Source organism: Pelophylax lessonae, assembly GCF_965119305.1.
Source record: "Pelophylax lessonae genome assembly, chromosome: 6".
NCBI lineage: Eukaryota > Metazoa > Chordata > Amphibia > Anura > Ranidae > Pelophylax > Pelophylax lessonae.
The window spans coordinates 156,540,993-156,566,173 of record NC_138773.1 but is presented as its reverse complement, the minus strand read 5'-3'; the positions used below and the strand labels follow the sequence as shown (position 1 = coordinate 156,566,173).

The window sequence follows — 25,181 nt, the reverse complement described above, 5'->3', positions numbered from 1 at the left end:
GATGTGAAGGTGGAGGATTCGTCCTCTGGATCAGCGCGGGACCGCGCTGCGGTGGACGTGCTTATCGGCTCTGTTAAGGAAACTTAAAATTTGGATTATGAGCCTCCCCTGTCGGGTAAGCGTGTTTCCTTTGGGACACGCAAAGCCCATAAAATCGGGTCAGTTTTTTTTCCTTGTCCCGAGGAGTTTCAGGAAACAATGAATGACCAATGGCGCCGTATCAAACATAAGTTTGTGGTGCCCAAGGGATTTCAGTACCGTTATCCCTTTGCGGATCTGGTGGATTCTCGCTGGACTGTGGCTCCTAAGGTGGACCACAGTGTGTCCAGGTTAAACAAAGCCACTTTAATGCCTGTGGAGGATTTCCCGGTGTTTCAAGACCCGGCGGATAGGTGAGTGGAGACACTTTCCCGCCACATCTATCTGGTAGCGGGTTCCTTGCTGAAGCCTGTTTGCTTTGGTAATGGGTTTAAAAGTTGGTTGGTGGACCACGCTTATTGCCGTATGTTGGAGTTTATCTCTTGGGGACACTCCAGATGACATGGTTATGGGTAAGAATACTCCTTCTACCCCAGGCCACGATGGATGTAAACATCCCCGTAACAGGCGGAGACCTTCCTTGGAGGTTCTATGGGGGTCTTTTCACGCCATCGGGGCGCAGTATAAGGGGACCATTAAACCCCAGGTGGTCAGTCTAGCTCGTATAGCCTAACTGACAAGGTGCCTGACTGTGGAGCAGATTATGCTGTTTCAAGCACTGTGGTAAGGCAAGCCTAAGACCAGTTCAATTGGTTCGGCGACACAATCCATCAATTCATGAAGGGACGCCCTCACCCGTAGCTGGGGTGAGGGGACGTCTGAGTGGTTCCAGGAACCTTGCTTGTCCGAGATTCTGGATAGGTGGGTTCACGAGCTGCTTCACTCGGGATACAAGATAGTTTTCGGTCCTTTCCTGCAGATAGGTTCTTTCTAGCAAAACTCAGGTGGTCGCCAGACCGCCTCGAAGACCTCCGGGGGGCGGTGCAGGACATGCTCACCCAGGGAGTCATTATACCAGTACCTGTGCAGGACAGGTTTAGGGGTTTTTACTCCAACCTGTTCACTGTCCCCAGTAAAGGGGGGAAAGTGCGTCCTATTCTGGATCTGAAGTCACTACACCGCTAGGTGCTGGTGTAGACTTCTTTCGGATCTGTAGCAGTGTCGTTTAGTCCAGGGGACTTTCTAGTCTCCATCGACTTGAAGGATGCATATCTCCACATCCCTATTTCTCTGTCGCTCATTGACAGACACAGACTTCTTGATTAATATCAGTAGGGTTATACTGCCCCCTACAGGAGTAGGACACAGGCAGAAAAAAAGTTAAGGCTACGCCTATGGGCAGTCCCAGAGGGTATACCCTTTCACTTCCTGCTATAGGATGCTAGTTTTTTCTGCTTAGTCAGGAGTAAGGACCCAAGTTCCTTGCTGGGATCTCTGGTCCTGGCAAGCCTTTTTTTATATAATTTTTTAGCTAGTTTTTTTCTCCGGATTGTTCCTGTGAGATCTACAAGCAATTATGCCAGGTCTGGGCGAGGGGCTGGATGTTGAGATCCAGTGGTCACCCCAGCCGGCCTACGAGCGCGTGCAGGACCTAGCTCCGCGCTGGGTCGGCCGCGACATAGTCCCACTGGACAGGGACTGGCCTGCGGGTTAAACGTCCTGACGAGTCGCATACGACCGGTCAGCGACCGAGTTGCTGCGTCCCTTTTGGCCCGACACCCCCCCCCCCCCCCCCCACTGAGAGGCGAGGGGTTTTGTCTGGAGTGGCGCCCGCTCTGTTCCGGTATTGTGAGTAAACTGTCCTCCCCCCCCCCCTCTCCCCCTGACGGGTTTTGGGGTGGACACGGGCCCCTCCCTGGAATGGTCAGACCCCCACAATCCCGGGTTCCTCTCTGTCCTGTTACGCACCCCCACCTATCTGCTCCCCCCCTCACTAGTGTGGTTGTTGGGCGGTGACTCCAGGGGGCTGAATCTGGGTTACAGGCCGCAGATGGGGGCGGGGGGGAGCGCCGCCGGTGACGCCCGAACGATCGTGCGGGGGGGTTGCCACCTGTGTTTTTCAGGCCCATCTGCCGATCGATCCGTAGGTAGGCACGAGGGGGGCCCCCGGGGGTCCCCTTTGGCGCTGCGGACCGCGCGGGGCCGCCAATTTTCTTGTAGCCTACATGTGCTCTGCATGGCGGCGGCCATCTTGGTACACCCGGCTCATATGTCAGTGCTTGGGTTCATTGTATGGGAGTTCCTGGAGGCGTGCAGAGCCCCTCCCCAGACCCGGGCGCAATACTCTGCAGCGGGATCGCTGCTGACCTCCCCAGACCTGGGCGCAATACTCTGCAGCGTGCTGCTGCGACACTCTGGGCCTTCTGGTGCACCTGGCTTTGGGTTGGTGAGCCTTGGGGGTCTCTCTCTCTCGCTCTCTCTCTCTCTTTGCGGGGGGTCTTTAGTGCGCGCTGCCTGGCCACTTGGGGACGTTTATATAAAAAAAAAAAAAAAAAAAAAAAAAAGTTTTTGTCTCCTTCTTTGCGAACTGGTCCCCCTAGTGTAAAATGGACCCTGCTGAACTTGAGTCCCTACCTGACCCCCTCGAGGTGGCCGCCAGGCTCCCGGCTGGCTATAGATGCACTTCGGTGGCCCTGGATTCATTCGTGTCCCGGCTGGGGAAAGTAGCGGGGAAGCATTTTCAGTTTGTGGCGTTGCCCTTCGGCCTCGCCCCGGCTCCCAGAGTCTTCACCAAAGTTTTAGCCCCGGTATTAGCTTAATGCGTTTTAAAGGGGATTGCCGTCCTTGGTTATCGGGACGACCTCCTGTTAAGGTCCAGCTCCGCTGCAACCCTGTCGCAGGATCTGTCAGTGACAATCCAAATACCTTCAGGAATTTGGGTGGACCATGAACTTCCAAAAATCGACACTGACACACCATCAGTGCGTATTCAGTATCTGGGCATGGTCCTGGACTCTGCCCAGGCTCGGGAGATCAAGGATCTCTCCTCCCTGCGGACCTGTATGCGGTCGCTGGGTAGGATGGTGTCTGCCTTTGAGGCCGTTCCGTTTGCGCAATTTCACACCAGATCTCTTCAAGCAGAGATCTTGGCCAGACAGGACAGGACTTCTCAGTCCTTGATGACTGAGAGAAATTCTCATGTCCAAGTGAGACTTGACCTCTTGTGGTGGCTCCAATTGCCAGCCTTGATCCAGGGCCGGTCATTCCGGCCTCTGTTATGTGTTAACCACGGATGCCAGCCTTTTAGGCTGGTGTGGAGTACTGGGCAAGTTGTCTGCCCAAGGTCGGTGGTCTATGGGGAGGCCTCACTCCCAATACACGTGTTGGAACTTCGAGCGATAAAACTTTGCTTGTTCCGGTGGACATCCCAACTTCAAAGCTGTCCAGTCCGAGTGCAGACGGACAACACCACGGCAGTGGCTTACATAAATCACCTAGGGGGAGCCAGAAGTACACTGGGCGTCCTTGGAGGTGATAGAGATTCAAGTTGGGCCGTAACGCATGTTCTGGTGATTTCTGCCGTTCACATTCCGGGAGTGGAGAATTGGCAGGCATACTACTTGAGCCGCCAGGCCTGGGACCGGGGGGAATGGTCCCTACGTCCAGGAGTGTTCCAACTCCTGTGTATCCGGTGGGGGATTCCGGATGTGGATCTGTTTGCGTCCCATCTGAACAACAAACTAATATTGGGTTTGTGTCCAGAACGTGCAATCCTCTGGACGCCATGGACACGTTGGTGATTCCTTGGCATCAGTATCGACTGATGTATGCCTTCCCTCCAATTCAACTGTTATCCAGGCTCCTTCGCCACGTGGCATCGGTACAAATCTCTGTGGTTCTGGTGGCCCCAGACTGGCCACGTCGGTTGTGGTACGCAGGCATCATACAAATGGCCGGCGAACCTCCTTGGCGGCTACCATCGTGAACCGATCTTCTGTCTCGAGGGCGGATCTTCCATCCTGCTTTGGTCGCTGGCTTTAACTGGAGTGTCTGTTATAAGCCACGTCTTGAGGTATAGGGGTCTTCCGAATGCGGTCATTCCTGCATTACTGAAGGCTCGGACAGCGGTTTCCAGGAAGATTTATCATCGCACCGGGAAAAGCCTATTTTACCTGGTGTGATTTGCGGGGTCTTCACCTGCGTGCCTTCTCAGTAGTGAAGGTCTTGGCCTTCCTGCTGGAAGGGGTAGATCAGGGTTTAGCGCTGACCACGATTAAGGGCCAGTTGTCAGCTTTGGCCATCTTTTTCCAGCACCCCCTGGCGACCATTCCGTTGGTTCACACTTTCATTCTGGGGGTGCATCATTTGGCTCCCCCAAGGAAGGTGGTACCTCCTTGGGACTTGAATTTGGTGTTGTCAGTTTTGCAACGATATCCTTTTGAGAACATCGGTGATGTTCCTCTGCCTGTTTATCCCCGAATGTTGCATTCTTAGTGGCTATCGCATCTGCTCGCAGGGTGTCCGGGATAGCAGCCTTGTCTTGCGGTTCACCTAACCTGGTGCTACATAGGGACAAGGTAGTCTTGCGACTAAACCAGTCGTTTTTGCCCAAGGTGGCCTCTTCCTTCCATCTTACTGAAGATGTTGTTCTGCCTTCACTCTGTGCAAAGCTTAAGCATCCTAAAGAAGTGGCCTTGCATTCTTTAGCTTACGGGCTATTAGGTTTTACCTATCTGCCACTGAGTCAGAAAGTCTGATTCCTTGTTTGTTCTTCCTGAGGGACCTCGGAAGGGCTTTGCTGTGTCCGCAGCGACCATTACAGAATGTGGTTCAGGCCTATTCCGTTAGGGGTCAGGTTCCTCCTTTCCCTGTAAATGTTCATTCCACTCGGGCCATCAGGCTTCTGTGGCTCAGGTGTGTATGGCGGCGACTTGGTCGTCTGTGCACACCTTTACAAGTTTTACTAACTTGATGTTTTGGCATCCTCGGATGCTTCTTTTGGCCGCAAAGTTTTAAGTGCGGCAGTTGTTTGAAGAGTGTTTTGGCTCTTCTTTGATTTTTTTTGTGGTCCTGTTTTTTTCCAGTTCCTTTAAGGGCAATGTTTTTTGCCTGGGGTGGCCTTCGTTACCTCCTTGATGGTTGCGTTTTTTCCCCACCCCTCACACCTTTGTACTGCTTTGGGACATCCCAATCGTAATGAATTAAGAGCAGTGACAACTGTCAGAGGACGTAAGAGAAAATATAATTTTTGTAAAATCTTACCGTAAAATTGTTTTCTCTGAGTCCTCTGACAGTCGTCGCCCCCCCCGGATCTCTGGTGTCTATTTTTATAGATAAGGGGTTGTTTGCCTTGTGGTACTGCTTGCTAGGAAACTGATAAGATACAGAAAGTAGCTGGGGGATAATGTCTGTGGGACAGCCCCTTAGAGGTGTGTCTGGTTAAAAAAACCTGTTATTAACTGTTTAATAACTTCCTAGCTTACTCTTAGAGTGCACAGCCATTACCTAATCGTAATGAATTAAGAGCGGCGACGACTGTCAGAGGACTCAAAGAAAATAATTTTACGGTAACATTTTACAAAAATTCTATTTTCTGAGATACTGAATTGTGGGTTTTCACTAGCTGTAAGCCATAATCATCAAAATTAAAATAGATGCTTGAAATATATCACTCTGTGTGTAATGCATCTATATAAAATGAGTTTCACTTTTTGAATTGAATTACTGAATTTTGATATTCTAAGTTTGAGCTGCACCCGTATAGTTTTATTTTTTGCACTTGTCAAACAGATAACATCGCTTTTAATGGCATATTTACCAGGCTTCTTTAAGATGGCCCTATAGCCTTATATTCCCTTAATTTGCAGGGATTTCCTCATTTCCTGTTTTGGCTATTACAACCTTTAACAAATTGGTCTATAATTTTTCTTTCTGATCTCCTTGAACAACTTTCTCCTCTGCTTTATGTGGTCTGTGTTCAGTGTGGTGTACACGGTTTAAAGGCAATTTTTTTTTTCTTAGTGGTGTTGGTTTGGAACACCTATTAGGCCCCTTTTTCACATGGGCTTTCCGATCAGTTACACCTGTCAGTTTTTCAGGCGGACCTAATCGGATGCTCCATGCAGCCCTATGGGACAGCGGATGTCAGCGGAGACAAGTCCGCTGGCACCCGCTGCTCTCCGAGCCCATCCTGTGTGTGAAATCCGGACCAATGAAAACCCTAGCTTCTATCCATCTGGAGGATTGGATCAGGTGAAAACACAGGCGGTCCGTTCTCATCCGATCTCCCATAGAGGAGAGTGGAGATCTGACAGCTCCGTCTCCACAAAGTAAATGGAGGCGGAGATGTCATCCATCTGCTCAGCAGGACCGGTGGATCGATCCCCCGCTGAGCAAGACTGAGTCAGTCGGGCGCAGCGCTCGTGTGAAAGGACCCTTAGGCTTTTTTTTTTTTTTTTGCTGTCCATGTCCCTGTTAGGCGAAACCACCCTCTCTATTTGTCCAGTTTACCGTAATCGTGAAAGTAAAAGAAAATCACACATTTTGGAAAAGAGGTGAAATCTTCAAATGGGGAGTTCTAGTGACCTAGGGGGCCCCCAAGGGATCCCCTTAATTTGTAGGGTTCTTCTAATTTCCTGTTTTGGTTATGGGACAGGAAGTAAGGATAAATCTGCCCAATGGGGGACAAATGACAAAAACTTACAGGGGTTACAACCCTCCTTTTACACTCCCCAAAATGGGGGAGGGGGGGGGAGTTTGCCTAAAATTCTACTTTAAATAAGCTGACTGGTTACAACATTAAATATGTGTGATACAAATGACAGAAAAACATTTGAAATGTCATTATGATCCTATTATTTTTTAATCTTTTTCTAGAGGTATCAACAAATCTGGCCCAGGCTATTTGAGAATAGTTTTGTAGAATAGGCAATTTATCTTTTTACACCACCTTTGCTTTATTCTGGCATACTGAAAGCCCTGCAGGTATATCTGAACCAACTGCTTTTCACTTTTCAGGAGGAATGAAGCCTTGTTTCAATGAGCTGTAAGGGTTTAATATACAGTATATAATTTTTTTTATTGCATCTCATTTGCTACTAAATTACTTTACTTTTACTTTACAGAAAGTGTGGATGCCCATCAGCGGACTTTGGATTTAGGAATCCAGACTGGATGCCAGCGACGCAATAAAGAAGTTTTAGCCTGGGTTAAGAAACGGCGACGAACTATTCGTAGAGAGGATTTGATCAGCTTTTTGTGTGGCAAAATTCCACCTCCACGTAACTCTCGTGCACCACCAAGACTGACTGTTGTTTCCCCTAACCGAGCTACACCATCTGAAACTGGCTCATCTGTAGAGACTGATTTACAGCCCTTCCGGGAAGCAATAGCTCTCCATGGTAAGTGTTAGTTTTTGAACTGAATATAATTAAAGCACTAGCACTGCATATTTTTATAGTAGCTGCCAAACAAAGAACAAGTGCCAGATTTAAAGTGACACTAAACTCTGGATTAAAAAATATTTTATTTAAGTATAAATTCAAAGTACCTTCTGTTGCTCCATGTCACCCCCAAATCTGTTATTTACTACCTGTGATCTGACTTCTGTTATAGAGGGTGGCTTTGATTATTCCCCCATGGTGTATGGACTATTTTAAAAATTAAAAAAATAAGGATGTTTAGTGTCATTTTAAGATGAACTGCATTGGTGTGAGTGTCTGAAGTGTTTTCTGTTCTTTAGTGTCATAGAAAAGCTTCTAACTGCCATTCAGGAAAGGAAGAGAAAGATAATGTTTTTATCTTAAGGTATAACAAAAAGGTGCACAGCATGTTCTGAGGAAGAGGGTCTTTCCCTCAAAGCCTTTGTCTCTGTATGGGACTTCCACATCTTGATTTTGATGTCAGCACTTAGATTCAATTATATTCAACGCTTTTAGTCTTCTGGCCTATTACGAGTATGTCTGTCTTTTGCATTTTGGATTTTTGATAAACTTTTTTTGATGTGCTAGGCCTTAGCACCATTTCTTGTTTTGTTGTTCAGCAGAAAGATTTCCCCAATTGGGAGAGGGCAGCATTCCTGACTACCCACAGCTAAATCAAAGGATCATGATGTTGATTTTGTTTTTTACTCTCAGGCAGTTTGTGTTCACTGCAGAACTTTAGCGTTGGATGTGTTGTCGGTGAAAGCTATATTCCAGAAATTCAGCTCCTTTGTAAAAAGTGAAGGTACACTCTGCCCCCGTTCACACTGGGGCGACCTGTCAGGCGACCTGGTCGCCTGACAGGTCGGCGTAGGTCGCCCGCCATACAGAAGCTATGGACCCGTTCTAATAGGAGCGACACAAGTCTCTCCGACTTAGAAAAAGGGTCCGGAACTTCTTTGGGGCGACCCGGAGCGACCTACATAGACTTCAATGTTATGAAGTCCGTGCCGGCCGCTCCGAGGTCGCGGGGCGAGCAGCGCGCCGCGACCTGTAAAGTCACCCGGCGAAGTAGCGTCGCCCCAGTGTGAACGGGGACTAAGAGTTACTGATTTGTAAAGGTTATAATTAAAAAAAACAAACAAACAAACATGTTATACTTACTGTGATCTAGTATCTTTTGTGTGCCACTCAGGCTTGGTGAATAAGGGGTATACAGGTGGGTTCCTCCCCATATGCTGCTGAGAGTGCTGGCAAGAGATGAAGCCTGTCCTCGCTCCTGCAATGGCTCAAAAAGAAAATGGGGGTGTTCTCTGATGCTGCACATCTGAGAAATCCTATGGAGGTGAATAGATTGGGAACCTATGCCTGGACTCGGACCAGGCCACGCCTCAACGCATTTCGCCCCACGACTAAGCTCCAGGGGGCGGCGCAAAACTCTGGGACGTGACCTGGTTGGAGTCCAAGCTGAGGTTGCCGCTCTGTTCACCTCCATAGGATTTCTCAGATGTGCAGCATCAGGGATCTTACCTTTTTTTTCTTTTTTGAAACATGTTATACTTGCCTGGTCTGTACACTGGTTTTGCACAGAGCAGCCTCTGTCTTCTTTTTGGGTCCCCCATTGGCTGTCCTGGCTCTCCCACCACCAGGACTTCAGGAGATGTGCACCTTCTTGGACTTAACTCCTAGTGTGCCTGCGCTTTTTACAGTGGCTGAATTCCTGGAATTCAGCTTTTAACTTAAAGTGGTTGTAAAGCCACTATTTTATATTCCTACCATCCCACCTGTTGAATAACTGTGTTAAATGAAGCATCTGTTAAAAAAAACTATGCCTATTTTCTATCTTTTTTTTTTTTTTTTTCCAGTGTGTGTCTCGGCGCACACATGACTGCTCGGCTCTCCTCTCCCAGGCTTGCTCTATACTCTCCCAGGCTGACAACTACAGCCCGAGGGGCAGAGAACTCCTGCTGACGTCAGCCAGGAGGGGAGGAGAGAGACTAGCAGTCATGTGAGTGCCGGGAGGTGCTGTGAAAAAAGGTAGAAATCGGCGTAGTTTATATACAGCACAGACACTGTGACACATCGTTATTTAACAGCTGGGATGGCATGACTATTAAATAGTTATAGCAGCAGAAAAGGTCGGGGTGCAGAGTGGCACTGTTGCGAGCTGACAGGCAGGGAAGGGAGAGGACAGAGGAGAGCTGCGGAGGACAGAGCCACTTAAACTGACCACAGTGCCAGTGCTCAGCAGCCATGATGAACTATGGTCAGTTCACAGGGGGGAGGGCAGGATCAGGCAGGATCAGTCGGGTATTTTAGGTTATATGGGGGGCCAAATTACACACAAGCACTGCACCAGTAAATGCTTTTAGGGAACAGGAGATATAGATGGATAGAAAAAAAAAGATATAAGGTAGACCTGTTATGGGAGAATTATGTAGGCTTCCCCTGCTGACCTCTTATTTTGAAAATCCCAGTTCCCTGGCTGTCATACTAATGGTCCGGCTTCAATGCTTTGATTGACCTGGAATAAACAAAAAAATGAGGCATCCTCTGACCCTCATTTATAACATGCATGTTCTGTGTCTGTGCCCTATTGTGTATTAGCCAGACAGCCAAGAAGCTAGCATTTTCAGGAGGAGGCCAGCAGTGATGGCAACATATTTCTAGCATGACCAGTGTGTCTTAACGGTAAAGTTGATCCAGGGAATATCAGATTGCCTCTCGGGGGATCAGGAAGGAATTTTTTTTCCCTGCTGTAGCAAATTGGATCATGCTTTGCTGGGGGTTTTTTTCGCCTTCCTCTGGATCAACTGCGGGTATAAGATTGTGTATATGGGATTGTATGGTTGGGTTTTCAATACTGTGTTTTTTTTTTTTTTTTTTCTTCTTCAACCTGACTATCTATGAATGGAACTTGGGACTAGCTATGTCTACGGAGAGCAGTTCTTGCAGTGTTATTATGGACAGTCCGTAATGTACTGCATCTCACACCCTGTATCTCGAAGGATGAGATTTGTTGTCTTGTCAGCAGTGTGAAATGTGTTTTTAATGTGAAACGTTGAAATTGGCAGGCAAACATGTAATGTATTTTTCTTTATTTGCAGGACTGAGTGGTGCAATGGCTAGTATTAGTGTCCGCTCAAGTACTCCAGGCTCACCAACTCATGTTAGTGGCAGTTCTACCAGTAGTCGCAGGAGAAATGGACTCCTTGATGTTGATTTGAACACTTTCATATCAGAGGAAATGGCACTCCACTTAGATAGTGGCAACCGCAAACGTACCTCAGCTCAATGCGGCGATGTCATTACAGACTCGCCAACTCACAAACGCAACCGACTTATGTAAATCTGCAGAAGACTCTACCACCATGCTGCTTTGAAGCCACTTTTAATCCTCATCATACTGTTTAAGGAAACATGAGGCCCATCTTCCCTTTTCACTGTTAAAGACCCTTGAATTATTAAATAATTGCTGTTAAGCGAGCTCCTGCTATTGTAATTGTGGTTTTCTTTAAACTATACACCCAGCACAGGACGTCTGGTTTGTGTAATATTTGGAAAGATTATCATAACGTGAACATCAGTTCATTCAGTGCAAAGTGACCTTACTTGTCTCTAAAAGGGAAAATGTAAATTGTTGGATAGTATATATATTATTATTATTATTATTATTTTTTTTTTTTTAATATAACTCCCCAACTGGTCTGAGTATTTTTTGCTTAAACAGTATTGCAATTTTGGATTTGCCTAACTCCGCTGTGCAAGTCAGTCAGTTCCATTCCTTTTCAAGCACCCAGTTACTACAATTATACTGCATTTTTTTTTCTTTCATATTATGGTGATCATGTCCAGAGGTGCTATGGTTATGCTAATAATAATTTAACAGTTGATCAGTGCAAGGCACTTTTCACTGGGTTAATTTTTGTTTTAGTGCTTTCCTTTACCAATATTAAATCTCCTCCCAGATTACTCTTAATAGGCTTTTAATATTGTCAATTTAAACACATTTATGCTCATACTTATATGCTGGTTGTATCATTGTGGGGTAAATGTAAACTGTATAAATCACCCTAAAGTTGACATCCCCATACATTGTTTTAAACATGTTTTTTAACCTTGGTTTATCTGTGTTCAGTAAGATTGATTGATTTACAGGTTAGTTCTGTCTATAGGCTGCATATTTTATAATCATGATTGCAAATGCTTTTCTTTCCATCATTGCCTTTTCCCATACTCAAAAAAAAAAAAAAAAATCAGCTTAGGATTGTGTACATTGTGTTTTTAAAATCAACATAAAATGTATAACTCAATTAGAGCATACTTGCAAATTCAGCTAACTACTGTCTTCCTGTAACATTTGTGGACTCTGGCAGGGAAGCCAACTTTGTTATGCCATGTGGTCACACATCCTCTGTTGTCCTTTCCATTTATTCCTAAGGGTATTCCAGAAAGGGGGCACATGAGCATCTAGTTCTGTATAAAGCCTGGCAATAAATGGTAAAGCTTTCAGGTAACAGAGGTAGAGCGAGGGGAGATCTCTCTGTCAGGGTTCCCAAATGTAGAAAGAAGATCCTGTAAGTGTCAGTCTAAAGCGGGGGTCTCCAAACTATGGCCCCCCAGTTGTTCAGGAACTTCAATTCCCATCATGCCTAGTCATGTCTGTGAAAGTCACGAGTTTTATAATGCCTCATGGGACGTGTAGTTCTGCAACAGCTGGAGGGCCGTTGTTTGGAGATCTCTGGTACAATGTTGAACTTGTGCTACAACATTGGCCTTTCTTCTAAATTTCTATCTGAGGTGGGTTTTTTTAAATGCAGGTTGTAGAAGGTGCCCTAGACTCCTAAATTTATTTTACCTTTTTTTTTTTTTTTTTTTTTTTTTTTTTTTTTCCTTTTTCTTGCCTTTTAAATATTTGACAATTGTAAGTCCTTTTCATAGTGTTGTATAGTGAACCTGTACTTTGCCCTTATGAGCAATATAACAGATTCACTTTGTAAGAAGGGCTTTAAACAGGCTTTATTTTTCTTCCAATTGGCCCAGTCAGCTGACAGGCCACCTCCGAGTATGGTATAAATGTGAAGTTGCTGAACTTGGCTGTTCACTGCTTCTGCATTACAGTTCTTGGGCTTGATGATTGGCCGTTCATGCACAAAGGACTGTATTGTAAGGAGAAGGTCATGTGCCCCACCCCATATTTGGAAGTACGATTTTATTTTTATTTTTTTCTTGGGTGGTCTTTTTTAAGGGTTTTTTTTTTTTTTTTTTTTTTTTTTTTAGTGCATCCTTTCTGTAAAGTAAGCCTTTATAGGCCTCGTTTATGCTAGTGGTGCCCTCTGAAGAGTAATACTGGTTCAGATCACTCTTCAGAGGACATTTGACAAGCAGTGAGGAGGTTGTTGTATCGCCTTCTCTCTGCCAGTTTTAACCTTTAAACCCTGCACCAGCATACAGCAACTGTGCATTTAAGGGCAGTTGGGGGTGCCACTAGGATGAATGGGTCACATTTGGTGGGTGGCACTGACCAGCAAAACACAACAGCTTGGATAATTTTTGTGACACTGTGGCATATGTACACCTCCTTCTGCTGCCCTTCCAGCTTAGGAGAGAGCAGTTGGGGTCTGTAAAAATGGGGATCAACCGCACCTTTTTTTTACTGCCCCCAACGTGAAGTGTAATCAAGGCTTCACTTTGTCCTCTGAGCAAAGCACAGGTTCACTTTAAAATTTCCCTTCATGTATAAGGTAACTTATTCAGATAATATATACCTAATGAAAATGGTAAAGCTTTACAGAAATATGTCATTGCTTACAGCATAGTGAACACTATTTGATTTTTGCTGAGACTTATGTGGTCCTTTGCATAGTACAAATTATTATATAAATAAACCAGTAAAAAGGGCTACTTGGAATGATTCCTTTACTTATAATTTTGGTTTAGTGTGAACATTTTGTCCTTTGGTGACTTGAGAAGTATTCAGCTTTGTTATAGCTTGTTGAATGGAACTTTGATCTCCATACTTTTATGTGGGAATGTCCTATACAAAACCTTTATAACCCATTTTAAAATCAATTGGCCTTAACTTGCCATTTTTAGACTTAGATTTGTTTGTCACTAGAGTTCATCTGTGATAGTGTGTCAAGAGAAATTCATTTTTATGGCAATAAAGGCACTCCTGCGAATGGTGGTGAAATGGCTTGGTGGTCGGGTCTTAAGATGGTTAAACACACACACACTGGAGTGCCTTATTTGTGTACTGTGACATTTTCAAAAGCTATTTGCACATGTTCAGTGGTTATAACAAAAAAACAAAAAAAAAAGCGTGCATGTCTAAATGCTGCTTAAAAACATGTTCATGATTAATCGGTGGCATTCAACAGTCTTTTAGAAGTTAGTCATTTTGCTTTTAAGTTTATCCTTCTGAAATACAAAACTACTTACTTTTATATCTTACTGCTGTATGTAACCAGGCAAACAAAATGATAATTTATCAATAATTGCGGTCTGTGAGCAGATATATAAATGCGACCTTGCTCTGCTCTACTCCTGTAGATTATGTAAGGAATATTGTACTAATTGGGACTTGCAAAACCTAAAGTGGAACAACAGTCTATATGGGGGTTCTTCTGCTAGGCTTACAATACTGTCTTGGGCCCTATGTGGGAGATTTCCTGCTAAACTTTTTTTTTTTTTTTTTTTTTTTAATTGCGGTCTATGGTTTACCCTCCCTTCCCAGCAAGATTGGTGGAAAGTTTCCCTAATGCAGAAACGACAGTGAAAACCTGGCAGAGGTTCAAACTAGATCTTAAAAAAAAAAAAAAAAAAAATCTGGTGTTCCACTTTAAGTTGCTCAGAGTTATAAATAATCCAGGCAGTTCTGTAAGCAAGAGGCTTTAATGAAAAATGTCTTAGTTGGTGAGTTGTAACAGTCCTTTGACAATTTTCCACTTATAAAGTGCAGCTGTCAATCTTGGAAAATACCATCTCTCCTGTGTCTGTGACAATCGTTCCATTTTGGTATTGCACATATCTGTTGCTTCAAGATTCTTCAAGAAGGTGCTTGATTAATACAAGTCTGAAGTTTTACCAGCCTGCCATCAAGTGAGACTTGGAACTATAGTTTGTGTGTGTCAAGAAAAAAAAGTCAGGATGTAGATAACTGAAAAATGATGGGAAGTAACCTTCTCCTAGAACTTGTTTGGTGAATACCAGATATTAAAGCTGCCATTTTTATATTGGAAAGTAGGTTTGTTTATTACCTAAATTATGGATTACTTGGTAAGTTCAAATTTCTCGTTTTCACTGCAGCTTGTCACAAAGTTACAATAAAACATAGCATTAACAACATTGTGGTTCTTCTTTTTTTTTTTTTTTTTCTTTCTTCTGTTACCAATTTTTTGATTAGAAAAATGAAAACTCCCACCTTTTTTATAAGTTTATTGTAGAGATATGTACTGTATGTAGATGCTTTCATGTGTTTGGACAGCCTGAGGTGTTTTTTACTTTCTGCAAGGGACATTAAAGGATACAGTCAAAGCTTGTTTGGCTGTACCTCTCCTGTGGATCACAGGAGTTCAGTTCATTCTGATCCATTTTTCAGCCAACAGTGGGCCAAGGCTCATGTCACAGAGCTGGACCAGGCAGGGGAAAGATGACCATATGGTCATGATCCACCCAGGAGCCTGGACTGACACCTGTCTCAGCCTCTCAGCGTGCCCGAGAGCCTGAGCCAGCTTCTTCCGTTTTTTTTTCTCCACAGCCCAGCGTTACAGTAAGCACTGAGAACGGTTTGATCTGTGGTCTTTGCTCAGTTCTCAGTGTTAGATCCAGCGGAGGACAGATGCAGCATCCACCTAGGTATGTATGATTTTAAGAGAAATTTGTGATTCCCCCACCCCCATGCAGTGGGTCTGCTCGGGTAAACTGTTTTTTTATTTCTTCTAGGAGTGAGCACAAAGTTTAAAATCACCTGATCCACCGATCCGCTGGAAAACCATGCTACCCGAACCCACCCTAAATGATCCAGTGATGGACTATTCCTGTCTATGGTGCATGCTCTGGGTGTGCTGATATCAGGAACAGTTCATCGTCAGGACTGCTGGGGTGTGCGGGTGATGAACAAGTCCTTATACGGGGGGGAGCAGTAGATCAGGTAAGTAGATCTCTGCTGCTCTCTCCCCTAGAATAAAATGATCAGTTAACCCTTGCAGTGCGGGCTCAGCCCTGCTGCACAGGGAAAAAAGCATTGCCCAGAGATCAGCTTTAAATATGGGATGCTTTTATTTTTTTAGAGTTGTGTACAGATTTTTGGGGCTCTTTCATGAAAACTCACAATTTTCTACAGTTTTTGACATCCCATTTATTTTTTTTCTTTGTCTTATACAGAATTTATAGTGGCAAGAGTTTGCACATTGTGTTAAGTGTTGTGCCAAGTGTTACCCCCGCATTTCATATTCCTGATATGTGCCTCCTGTACCATATATACTTACTGCTTAGAGATTATGCTGCACTTAGTGGTCCAAACAAAATATTTAAAGTGACAGGAATCTTGGAGATCAGCTTTAACCACTTTCACACCGGAGGATTTTCCCCCTTAATGACCAGGCCCTATTTTGCGATTCGGCACTGCGTTACTTTAATGAACAATTGCGCAGTCATGCGACGCTGTACCTAAATAAAATTGACATTCTTTTTCCCCCCAGAATCAGAGCTTTCTTTTGGTGGTATTTGATCACCTGTGCTATTTTTTTATTTTTTTTGCGCTATAAACAAGAGTGGCAATTTTTGCAAAAAAAAAAAATATTTTTCACTTTCTGCTATATAACATTCCCAAAAATCAAATTTTTTTAAACATTTTAGGCTGATTTGTTGTCTGCTACATCATTTTGGTAAAAAAAATTGCAATAAACTTACTTTGGTTTGCACAAAAGTTATTGCATCTGCTATCTATGGGAAAGATTTATGTCTTTTTTTTTTTTTTTTTTGCGGGACTGCGACATTGCGGCGGACAGATTGGACCCATAACTGACATTTTTTACACTTTGTTTTTTGGGGGGGGGGGGGGGGGGCAGTGACATTACTACAGTAATCGGTGCTAAAAAATATGCACTGTTGTAATAATGGCAAGGAAGGGGTTAACAGTATAGGTGATCAAGAGGGTTAAATGTAAGCCTAGGGGAGTGATTCTAACTGTGGGGGGGTTGGGCTCGTGAGATGAACAGACATGTGGTCCTATATAGCAGAATCACATGGCCTCTGTGTTCATCCGAGGGAGAAGGACACAGAAGGCTGTGGTTACATCAGCCGTCTGCCCTTCTCTGTCAGCAGGGAGAGATCCCGGGTAACTAAAGGCCGGTCAGCCCAACATCAGTAGTCTGCAAGATTTTGGAGGGGTTGTTAAGGGACCACATACAAGACTTTAGTAATGAAAATGGTATTATTAGTAGTAATCAGCATGGATTCATGAAAAATTGTCCAAAGCAATCTATTAACCTTCTATGAGGAAGTGAGCTGCCACCTAGATAAAGGTAAGCCTGTGGATGTGGTGTATCTGGACTTTGCAAAGGCCTTTGGCACCGTTCTCCACAAACGCTTATTGTTCAAACTAAGGAAGGTAGGTATGGACCATAGGCTGAGTACCTGGATAGAGAACTGGTTCCAGGGCAGAGTCTAGAGGTTGGTGATTAATGAGGAGTACTCGGATTGGCAGGGTGTGGAAAGTGGGGTCCCCCAGGGTTCTGTCCTGGGACCAATCCTGTTTAATTTATTCATAAATGATCGAGAGGAGGGGATATCTAGTACAATATCAGTATTTGCAGATGATACTAAACGAAGCATGCCAATATCTTCCATGCAGGATGTGGAAACCTTAAAGGCGGACCTGAACGAAATAATGGGGTGGACAACTACATGGCAGATGAGGTTTAATGTTGAAAAATGTAAAGTAACGCACTTGGGCGTCAAACACGAAAGCAAGCTACTCACTAGGGAGGAAACCTCTGGGTAAATCTAAGCCCAGAAAAAAAGATCTGGGGGTCCTAGTGGACAACAGGCTTGGCAGTGACATGCAATGCCAAGCTGCTGCAAGCAAAGCCAACAGCATACTGGCATGTATAAAAGGGATTAACTCCAGATATAAAGAGATTATTCTCCCACTCTACAAGACTCTGGTCCGGTCACATCTGGAGTATTCCGTCCAGTTCTGGGCACCGATCCTCAGGAAGGATGTGCTGGAACTGGAGAAAGTCAAGAGAAGGGCAACAAAAATAATTAGGGGAATGGAGGGAATCGGCTATGAGGAAAGACTAAAAGCACTGAACTTTTTCTCTCGGGAGTAGAGACGATTGAGGGGGGATATGATATCAATGTACAAATACTGTACTGGCGACCCTAGCATAAGGAAGAAACTTGGAGAAAGGGAATACAATAAGACACGTGGCCATTCACTAAAACTAGAGGAAAAACGGTTTAACCTTAAAATACGTAAGGGGTTCTTTACTGTCAGAGCAGTAAGGATGTGGAATTTGCTTCCACAGGCAGTCGTATCAGCAGGGAGCATCGATAGTTTCAAAAAACTATTAGATGGGCACCTTAAAAGACAACAACATACAAGGGTATACAATGTACGGTTAACAGCAAACACGCACACACATCATAGGTTGAACTAGATGGACTGATGTCTTTTTTCAGCCTCACAAACTATGTAAGATTGCTGGTGTCAGGTGGCAATCGGAGCCGCCTGCCACCCGTACTGGCTTCCCCGCTGATGATCGGGCGCGCTCGCCCCATAGCTCCTCCCAGGCTGATGACGTTTATTAACATGATTCTGACTGGGGGAGCCACTTTGCCGACGTAAATATAAAGTAAGCAGTCGGCAAGTGGTTAAGATGCCAAAATTTTGTCTAGGCAATCTACTAACTACTCTTTACCCAGCATTTATGCACTGTCTAATTATAGTGCAACATGTTGCCAGCATAGAACCTTTTCCTCACTGATAAGCCAGCCCAATTCTCTAACAGCTCAAATCCCTTCTTTCTAACTTTTTGGTTACTTTTAACTCCCCAAGTTTCTTCAGCCTCTACTATATAGCACAAGGAACTAGTGGTAATTGTAAATATATGACCCTGAGGACTTCTGCTTTTGCGTTTTATTCTCCAATTTCCTGAAGTTACTTTTTGAATACATTTATTAAACAAGATAGTAAATGTGAAGCACCAAATAACACGTTTTACTCTCCTGCTTTGTGCAATGCTGTTGTACAGAGTGGCCCCAAGCATCCTCTTCTGGGGTCTGCTGCCAGCCCTCTTGGCTCCTTCTGTGTCTGCCTCCTATAGCAAAAGTGTGCGCAGATGTGCGGGCTCGCTCCCAAGCTGGCCTATATATGTCTATAAACAAGCAAAAAATTGGGGGAGCAAACCCTGAACATGTATATCTAAAGCCGGTGCAGCTATGGACCAAGCAACATTTATGGATTGTCTCCATATTTGATAGTCATTTCTTTTGCATGGTTGCGCTATTCTATATATGTCTATAGACGTACACACTGTAGCTCAGCCTCACCCTGCCAGGATTTGAGCAGGAGCCAATGGCCCCCACTGTGCCTGTGAGGAGAGAGCTGCGCGGGATCGAAAGAGGAGCCAGGGAATGTAATTGGGGGGAGCTGATAATGGGAGGTTTTTACCTTAATGTAAAAATGCATTAAAGTAAAAAAAAAAAAAAAAAAAACAACAAATCGGCTTAAATCAATATTAAACCTAAAACCTAACTTATGCTAATTAAAAGAATGTAATCTACTGCACCTTACCAATCAATAGAATGAAATTAGAACTACTTGACCTCCAAAATTGCGCAGTCATATAACAGTGTATGCAAAGGAAATTTATATCATTTTTTTTTTTTCACGCAAATGGCTTTCATTTGTTGGTACTTGATCACCACTGTTTAGTTTTTTTTTTTAATATAAATAAAAAAACTGAATTTTGAACTCTTCCCCCTAATATTTTCTACTTTCTGTTATAAAACCTATCCAATAAAATAAAAATTTGAAATTCTTCATGAATTTAGGCCAAAATGTATTCTGTTACGTCTTTGGTTAAAAAAAAAAAAAAAATAATCCCAAAAGGTTTTTATTGGTCTGTGCGAAAGGTATAATGTCTAAAAACTAAGGTGTGTATGTATAATATATATATATATATATATATAGGAATTTAAACGTTTATAGATGCTATACTGTAATGTCAGTGATCAGCGACTTATAGTCTGACTGTCATAGGGGGGCTGGCAATCTGGCGCTAACAGACAACTGGGAGGGTTACTAACGGACACTGACCTCGCTAGTGATCATTGCTAAGACTGTAGACTGACCCTGTACTAATGACACTAGCTGGGAAGAGTTTAACTGTGTCTAACAATGTGTGCTACTTTTACTTTCTGGTCTGCTTTCGGATGCTGTTCCTATGCACAGTTCTGTGTTTTTTGTAAACGCAGAACTCTTTGACTTGACAAAGGTGATTAGCTAATTTCAGCAAAAATCGTTGGCTGAAATCTGTTGTTACACTCTTACTGTATCAAGACTCAATGTACGCGTCCCGAACCTGGAAGGCAGGTGGCGACGTACGGGTACGTTTTCCGGTCTTCCTGTGCTTCTGCCCCGCAGTAAAACTACTGTGGACGAGTGGCAAGTAGTTAATCAAACATACTGTTATATTCTGCACTGTTTTCATTTACATGCTGCTTACTAGTTCTACATTCAAGGCCTGCCTCTGGTGAATAAATGTCAGACAGGTACCAATGTACTTATGTCCGCTTTCAACTGAACTTTCAAGTCCCTTAAGTAGCTAGTGTCCTAGCTGATCATGTGTGCAGCAGCATAGCGTTTATAGATCCAGATAAAGGCTAAGATGGCACAGATAGGAGGATAGCAGGGTTTCAATTCCACTTTAACACACATAAATTGTTTTTGCTCAGCCAATAATTTTCAGGGCTTGCCTCTTTAGCTGATCTCTAATTTATAAAAAATACTCATAATGAGAGAAACGTGGGCTGCAGTTGCTGAGGTCTACTTAATTGTTGGAAAACTGAACCTTTTGCTTCAATACTTTGAATTATTGATCCAGAAAAAGTATGCCTGTAATACATTTTCTCTAGCTTTTCTGATTTGCATACTTTTGTTTAGGTCAGTGACTCAAGTATTATAAATTCAGGGTCAGTCATTCAACCAGCATTTCTGCAAGGGGGTCAAGAATGGCAGCCTCCATCTTTCACTCATGTTAGTTCCCCTTTTTGTTTTGTTTTTTCTAAATTCCAGCTCCTCTATATACCATTAATGCTCTGTACCTCTTTTGCAGAAAAAAAAAACAGCTTTATGTAATATCCTACACAAAGTCCTTACATAAGCCTGCAGACTGTTGTATGATAAACTCCTTCATTACTTTCTGGATGAACCTTAGGATGTGAAAACTGTTAAGAAACAAGGAGTTCACCTGCTGATATCATTAGCACACACCCTGCACCTGCCCTCCGCCCTCCGCCCTTCCAGGAGATCGCTCCCATCCTTAGGGTCTGGAGTGGTTTTTAAGGGCAACCTCATGCTAAAATTAAAGGAAAAAAAAATGAAACGCAATACATACCAGACCCTTATCCAAGCATGCAGCCTGGCAGGTCGGGTCCGCAGTGCACCATGATTGACCATGGATTTACATTGAAGAACACAGTTTGTTTGTTTTTTTTTTTGTTTTTTTATAAAGGATTTGCCAAAATAGTTTTTATTTTTTTGTACTTTTTTCTGGGTGAATTGGTAGGGGTTACATATAGTTACATATAGTAGGTGAGGTTGAATAAAGACAATAGTCCATCCAGTTCAACCTGTGTAGGTGTGTGTGGCCGTAATCATCTCACATACCCCTGAATGTTCTGATCCTTGAGATGTACGTCTAAAGCCTTGTACACACACCACGTATTTCCGTCGACCTGTCGTCCATCTTTTGTCCAGAGTGCGTGTCTGTTGGTTGGAATGTGCTCTAGACTGCACACGAATTTTCCCGTACGACAGAATTCTACTTCAGAAGTGATATCATGTGTTAGATTGCTTTGTATGTGTTCTTTCTCTCTGAGCATGCCTAGTCTTGCTCATAAGATTATTACCCATTGAAATCTGTACTAATGAGACGAAAAAAACGTGTTTTGACGGGGACAAAAATTATTGCCTGCACACCAGGATTTTGTCAGCCGAAAAGTCGGAGTCGGCTGTCGAAAGCACCATACTAACAAACCGAAAATCGGCAGATCGGTCGTCGGACGAAATTTCCCGGCCGAATTTCTTATCGTGTGTACGGGGCTTTAGAGTCTTTTGAAAGCCACCATACTTCCTGCAGAAACCACCTCTTGTGGTAGAGAATTCCACAATCTTGTAGCTCTAACGGTAAAGAACCCCCCACGTTGCCTGAGGTTAAAACGCTTCTCCTCTAATCGCATTGTATGCCCTCGAGTCCTCATGCAATCCCTTCGACTGAATAGCTTTTTTTCTATGCCGAGATCACCATTGAGATATTTATAAATTGCTATCTCAGGCGTCTCTTCTCCAGGGAGAATAAATCAAGCGATTGCAGACGCTCTTCATAATTAAGGTCCTCCAATCCCCTAATTAGTTTAGTTTCCCTTCTCTGGATCCTCTCCAGCTCCAACACATCCCTCCTGAGGACTGGCGACCAGAACTGGACAGAATACTCCAGATGTGGTCGGACCAGAGTTTTATAAAGTGGAAGGATTATAGTCTTATCTCTGGAATACATCCCTTTCTTTATGCATGCTAATATTCTGCTGGCTTTGGCAGCTGCCGCTTGACATTGCATGCTATTGCCTAGTCTATCATCTACCAAGACTCCCAGATCTTTCTCCATTTTTTATTCCCCCAAGGGTTCCCCCCTAACGTGTATTGTGCTTTTATATTTTTAGTCTTACACTTCTCCACATTAAACCTCATTTGCCATGTCGTAGCCCACTCCGTTATTTTGTCCAGATCATTCTGTAGGATATCTGCTTCATGCTGTGCAGTTATTGCCCTGCCCAATTTTGTGTCATCTGCAAAAACTGATATAGAACTACTGATCCCGTCCTCAATGCTGTTTATGAATAAATTGAACAAGGTTGGTCCCAGGACTGAGCCTTGGGGGACCCCGCTTACCACCTCAGACCAGTCTGAGTATACGCTGTTTATTGCCACCCATTGGACACGCCCTTTTAGCCAATTCCGTATCCAAGAGCAAACCCTGCGGTCGATACCTGCAGACCTTATTTTATAAATTAAACACTTATGGGGAACTGTATCAAATGCCTTAGCGAAATCCAGGTACACCACATCCACTGGTCTGCCCCTATCTAGCTCACCTCCTCGTAGAATGTTAAGAGATTGGTTTGACAAGAACGCCCATTTGTAAACCCGTGCTGATTACTGCTGATGATGTTGTTGTCTTTAGCAAACTCTATGATATAGTCCCTTATCATCCCCTCCAGAAGTTTACATACTATCGATATCAGACTGACAGGCCTATAATTACCCGGGACATGCCTCTGCCCTTTTTTGAATATTGGTATCACGTTAGCTTTCCTCCAATCCCCTGGTACATTTCCTGTCATAATACTGTCAGCAAAGATCAGGAACAGTGGTCTAGATATAAACTTACTGAGTTCTTTGAGTACTCTCGGATGTACGCCATCCGAGCCTGGTGATTAGTTTGTGTTAATTTTATCCAGCCTTTCCCTGATTTCACCCTCTGTTAGCCATAGCGGCAAGTCCTGTGTAATACTACTAACCATACAGTCATGGTCAGTGTACCCCTCCTTTTCCTGAGTAAAGACTGGGTTCTATGTACCCCAAATCCATAGGGGAGCGGGATCTTGGGGCCTCCTTGTTTTTTCTTTAATTTTTAATAGCTGGGTGCCTGCAATTGCCACTGCGAGTCAATTATTTAAATCCTTATTTTTTCTCGTTTGTTCATTGACGAACACAGCTCTTCATCTTCCTGACTGCGGGTGGACCTAGTTCCTTGCTGGGATCTTTGGTCCTGGCACAGAAGTAATTTTTTTTATGTAGATTTAGATGTCCTCACACATCTATGGGGTGGGGGGTCATCCTTGCCAGTTCTCGGACCTACGGCTGGCCTGGATCCCAGGCAGCTGGGTTCAGGTCATGCGGTCCCAGTTGCAAGATCGGGTTTCAATCCGCTCTGTGGGGCAGTTCAGGCTTTGGTTTCACAAGCTGGACCTTTTAGCCCTTTGATGGTTTCATGCAGATCAAAAATTCAAGGCGATATCAGTACGCACGATGGTAGCTTCCCTACCGCAGGGGGATTCCTTGCCTCCATAGACATCAAGATACCTACCTTCACATCCCCTTGTGTTCAGACACCAACGGGTTCTCCATTTTTTTGCCGTGGGGAAGAATCTTTATCGGTTTGTGGCGTTACCCCTTGGTCTCGCTTCTGCTACTCGGGTATTCTCAGATCCTGGTCCTTGGTCCTGGCGCTGTTGCGGCAGCAGGGCGTATCGGTCCGGCATAACTGGCCAATCTATAGTGCTGACAAGCGAACTTGGAAGTCACCATGAGAACTCTGGAGGAGCTCAGGTGGGTTCTGAATCTTCAGAAGTCATCCCTGGTCCCTTCCATGAGACTGGTCTATCTCGTCCTCAGTCAGGGTGTTTTCTCTATCTGGGGAAATAGTTCTTGGAACTTCAGACTGCGGTTCAACTGTTACTGTCCCACGCATGGTCGTCCCTTCGGACCTGCATGCAAGTTATGGGACTGATGGTGCTGTCTTTCCAGACGGTCCCTTTCGCTCAATCCCTTTTGGGGGTTCCCCCAAAAGGTAATCCTTCTCAAATGGGGCTAGAATCCAAACTCTCTGGACTTTTGGATCCGGCTGACCAGTGAGTCTTGATCTGGAATCCTTCCTCCCCTTTTTACTGGACAATTGTCACTGCGGATGCAAGTCTGTCTGGGTAGGGAGGAGTCCTCGGCAGGTTCTCTGCTTCGGAAGTATGGTCCCTGGGGGATCCAGGTTACCGATCAATGTCCTGGGGCTGGGAGCGATCCGGTTTGCCTAGTTCTTTGGACCAGGCACCTGCAGCTGTCCGATGCACGTTCAATCGACTACGCCACGCCCGTGGCTTCTGTCATTCACCAAGGGGGCACCAGGAGTGTCCTTGTGGCCTTGGAAGTGACAATTTGTGGGGTAGAGCGCCTTGTTCCAGCTCTTTCCACTGTTCCCTTTCCAGGTGTGGAATCTTTGGCAGGCCGATTGCCTCAGTCGACAGGCCTTGGATACAGGGGCATGGTCCCTTCATCCGGAGGTGTGCCTTCGCTGGGGGCACCCCAGACATGGACCTGTTGGCGTCGCACTCGCAGGATAGTGCTGAGGATTGTGGCCCGCTCCTGGGACCTTCGGGCGGGTGCCATGCTGGCACCATGGGTTCGGTCATGTGCAAGAACATTTGCTAAGTTCAACTTGAAAGATGTCAAGGAGTTTAGTGTGGTCACCTGCACACATTAAAAAGGAGGCGCAAACACCTAGTGCATTACCCATGGTCACCTTTTAAAAATGTTTTATTAAAATGCCAAAAGCATACTCAAGACAAGAAGTGTAAAATCACATTACGAGAGTCCACCACATGGATTGGAACATGTCCCTGTAGATAGGACCGCTAACGCGTTTCGGGAGTCCAGCTCCCTTCAGAGCTGGTCTTACTTCCAGCAGGCCCAAATAAATACTGACAACAATTAGACAG

General features: G+C 44.4%; 1 protein-coding gene across 1 annotated transcript in view; it reads left to right on the top strand.

The window, feature by feature from the left end:
- Nucleotides 1–10,887, top strand: part of HAPSTR1 (HUWE1 associated protein modifying stress responses) — a 30,128-nt gene extending 19,241 nt beyond the window's left edge. The window contains exons 3-4 of the mRNA XM_082260145.1: nt 7,104–7,379; nt 10,508–10,887. Coding sequence (XP_082116271.1) covers nt 7,104–7,379; nt 10,508–10,749 — 518 coding nt within the window. The 3' untranslated portion in view covers nt 10,750–10,887. The remainder of the gene's footprint in view (nt 1–7,103; nt 7,380–10,507) is intronic.
- Nucleotides 10,888–25,181: the final 14,294 nt, after the last annotated feature.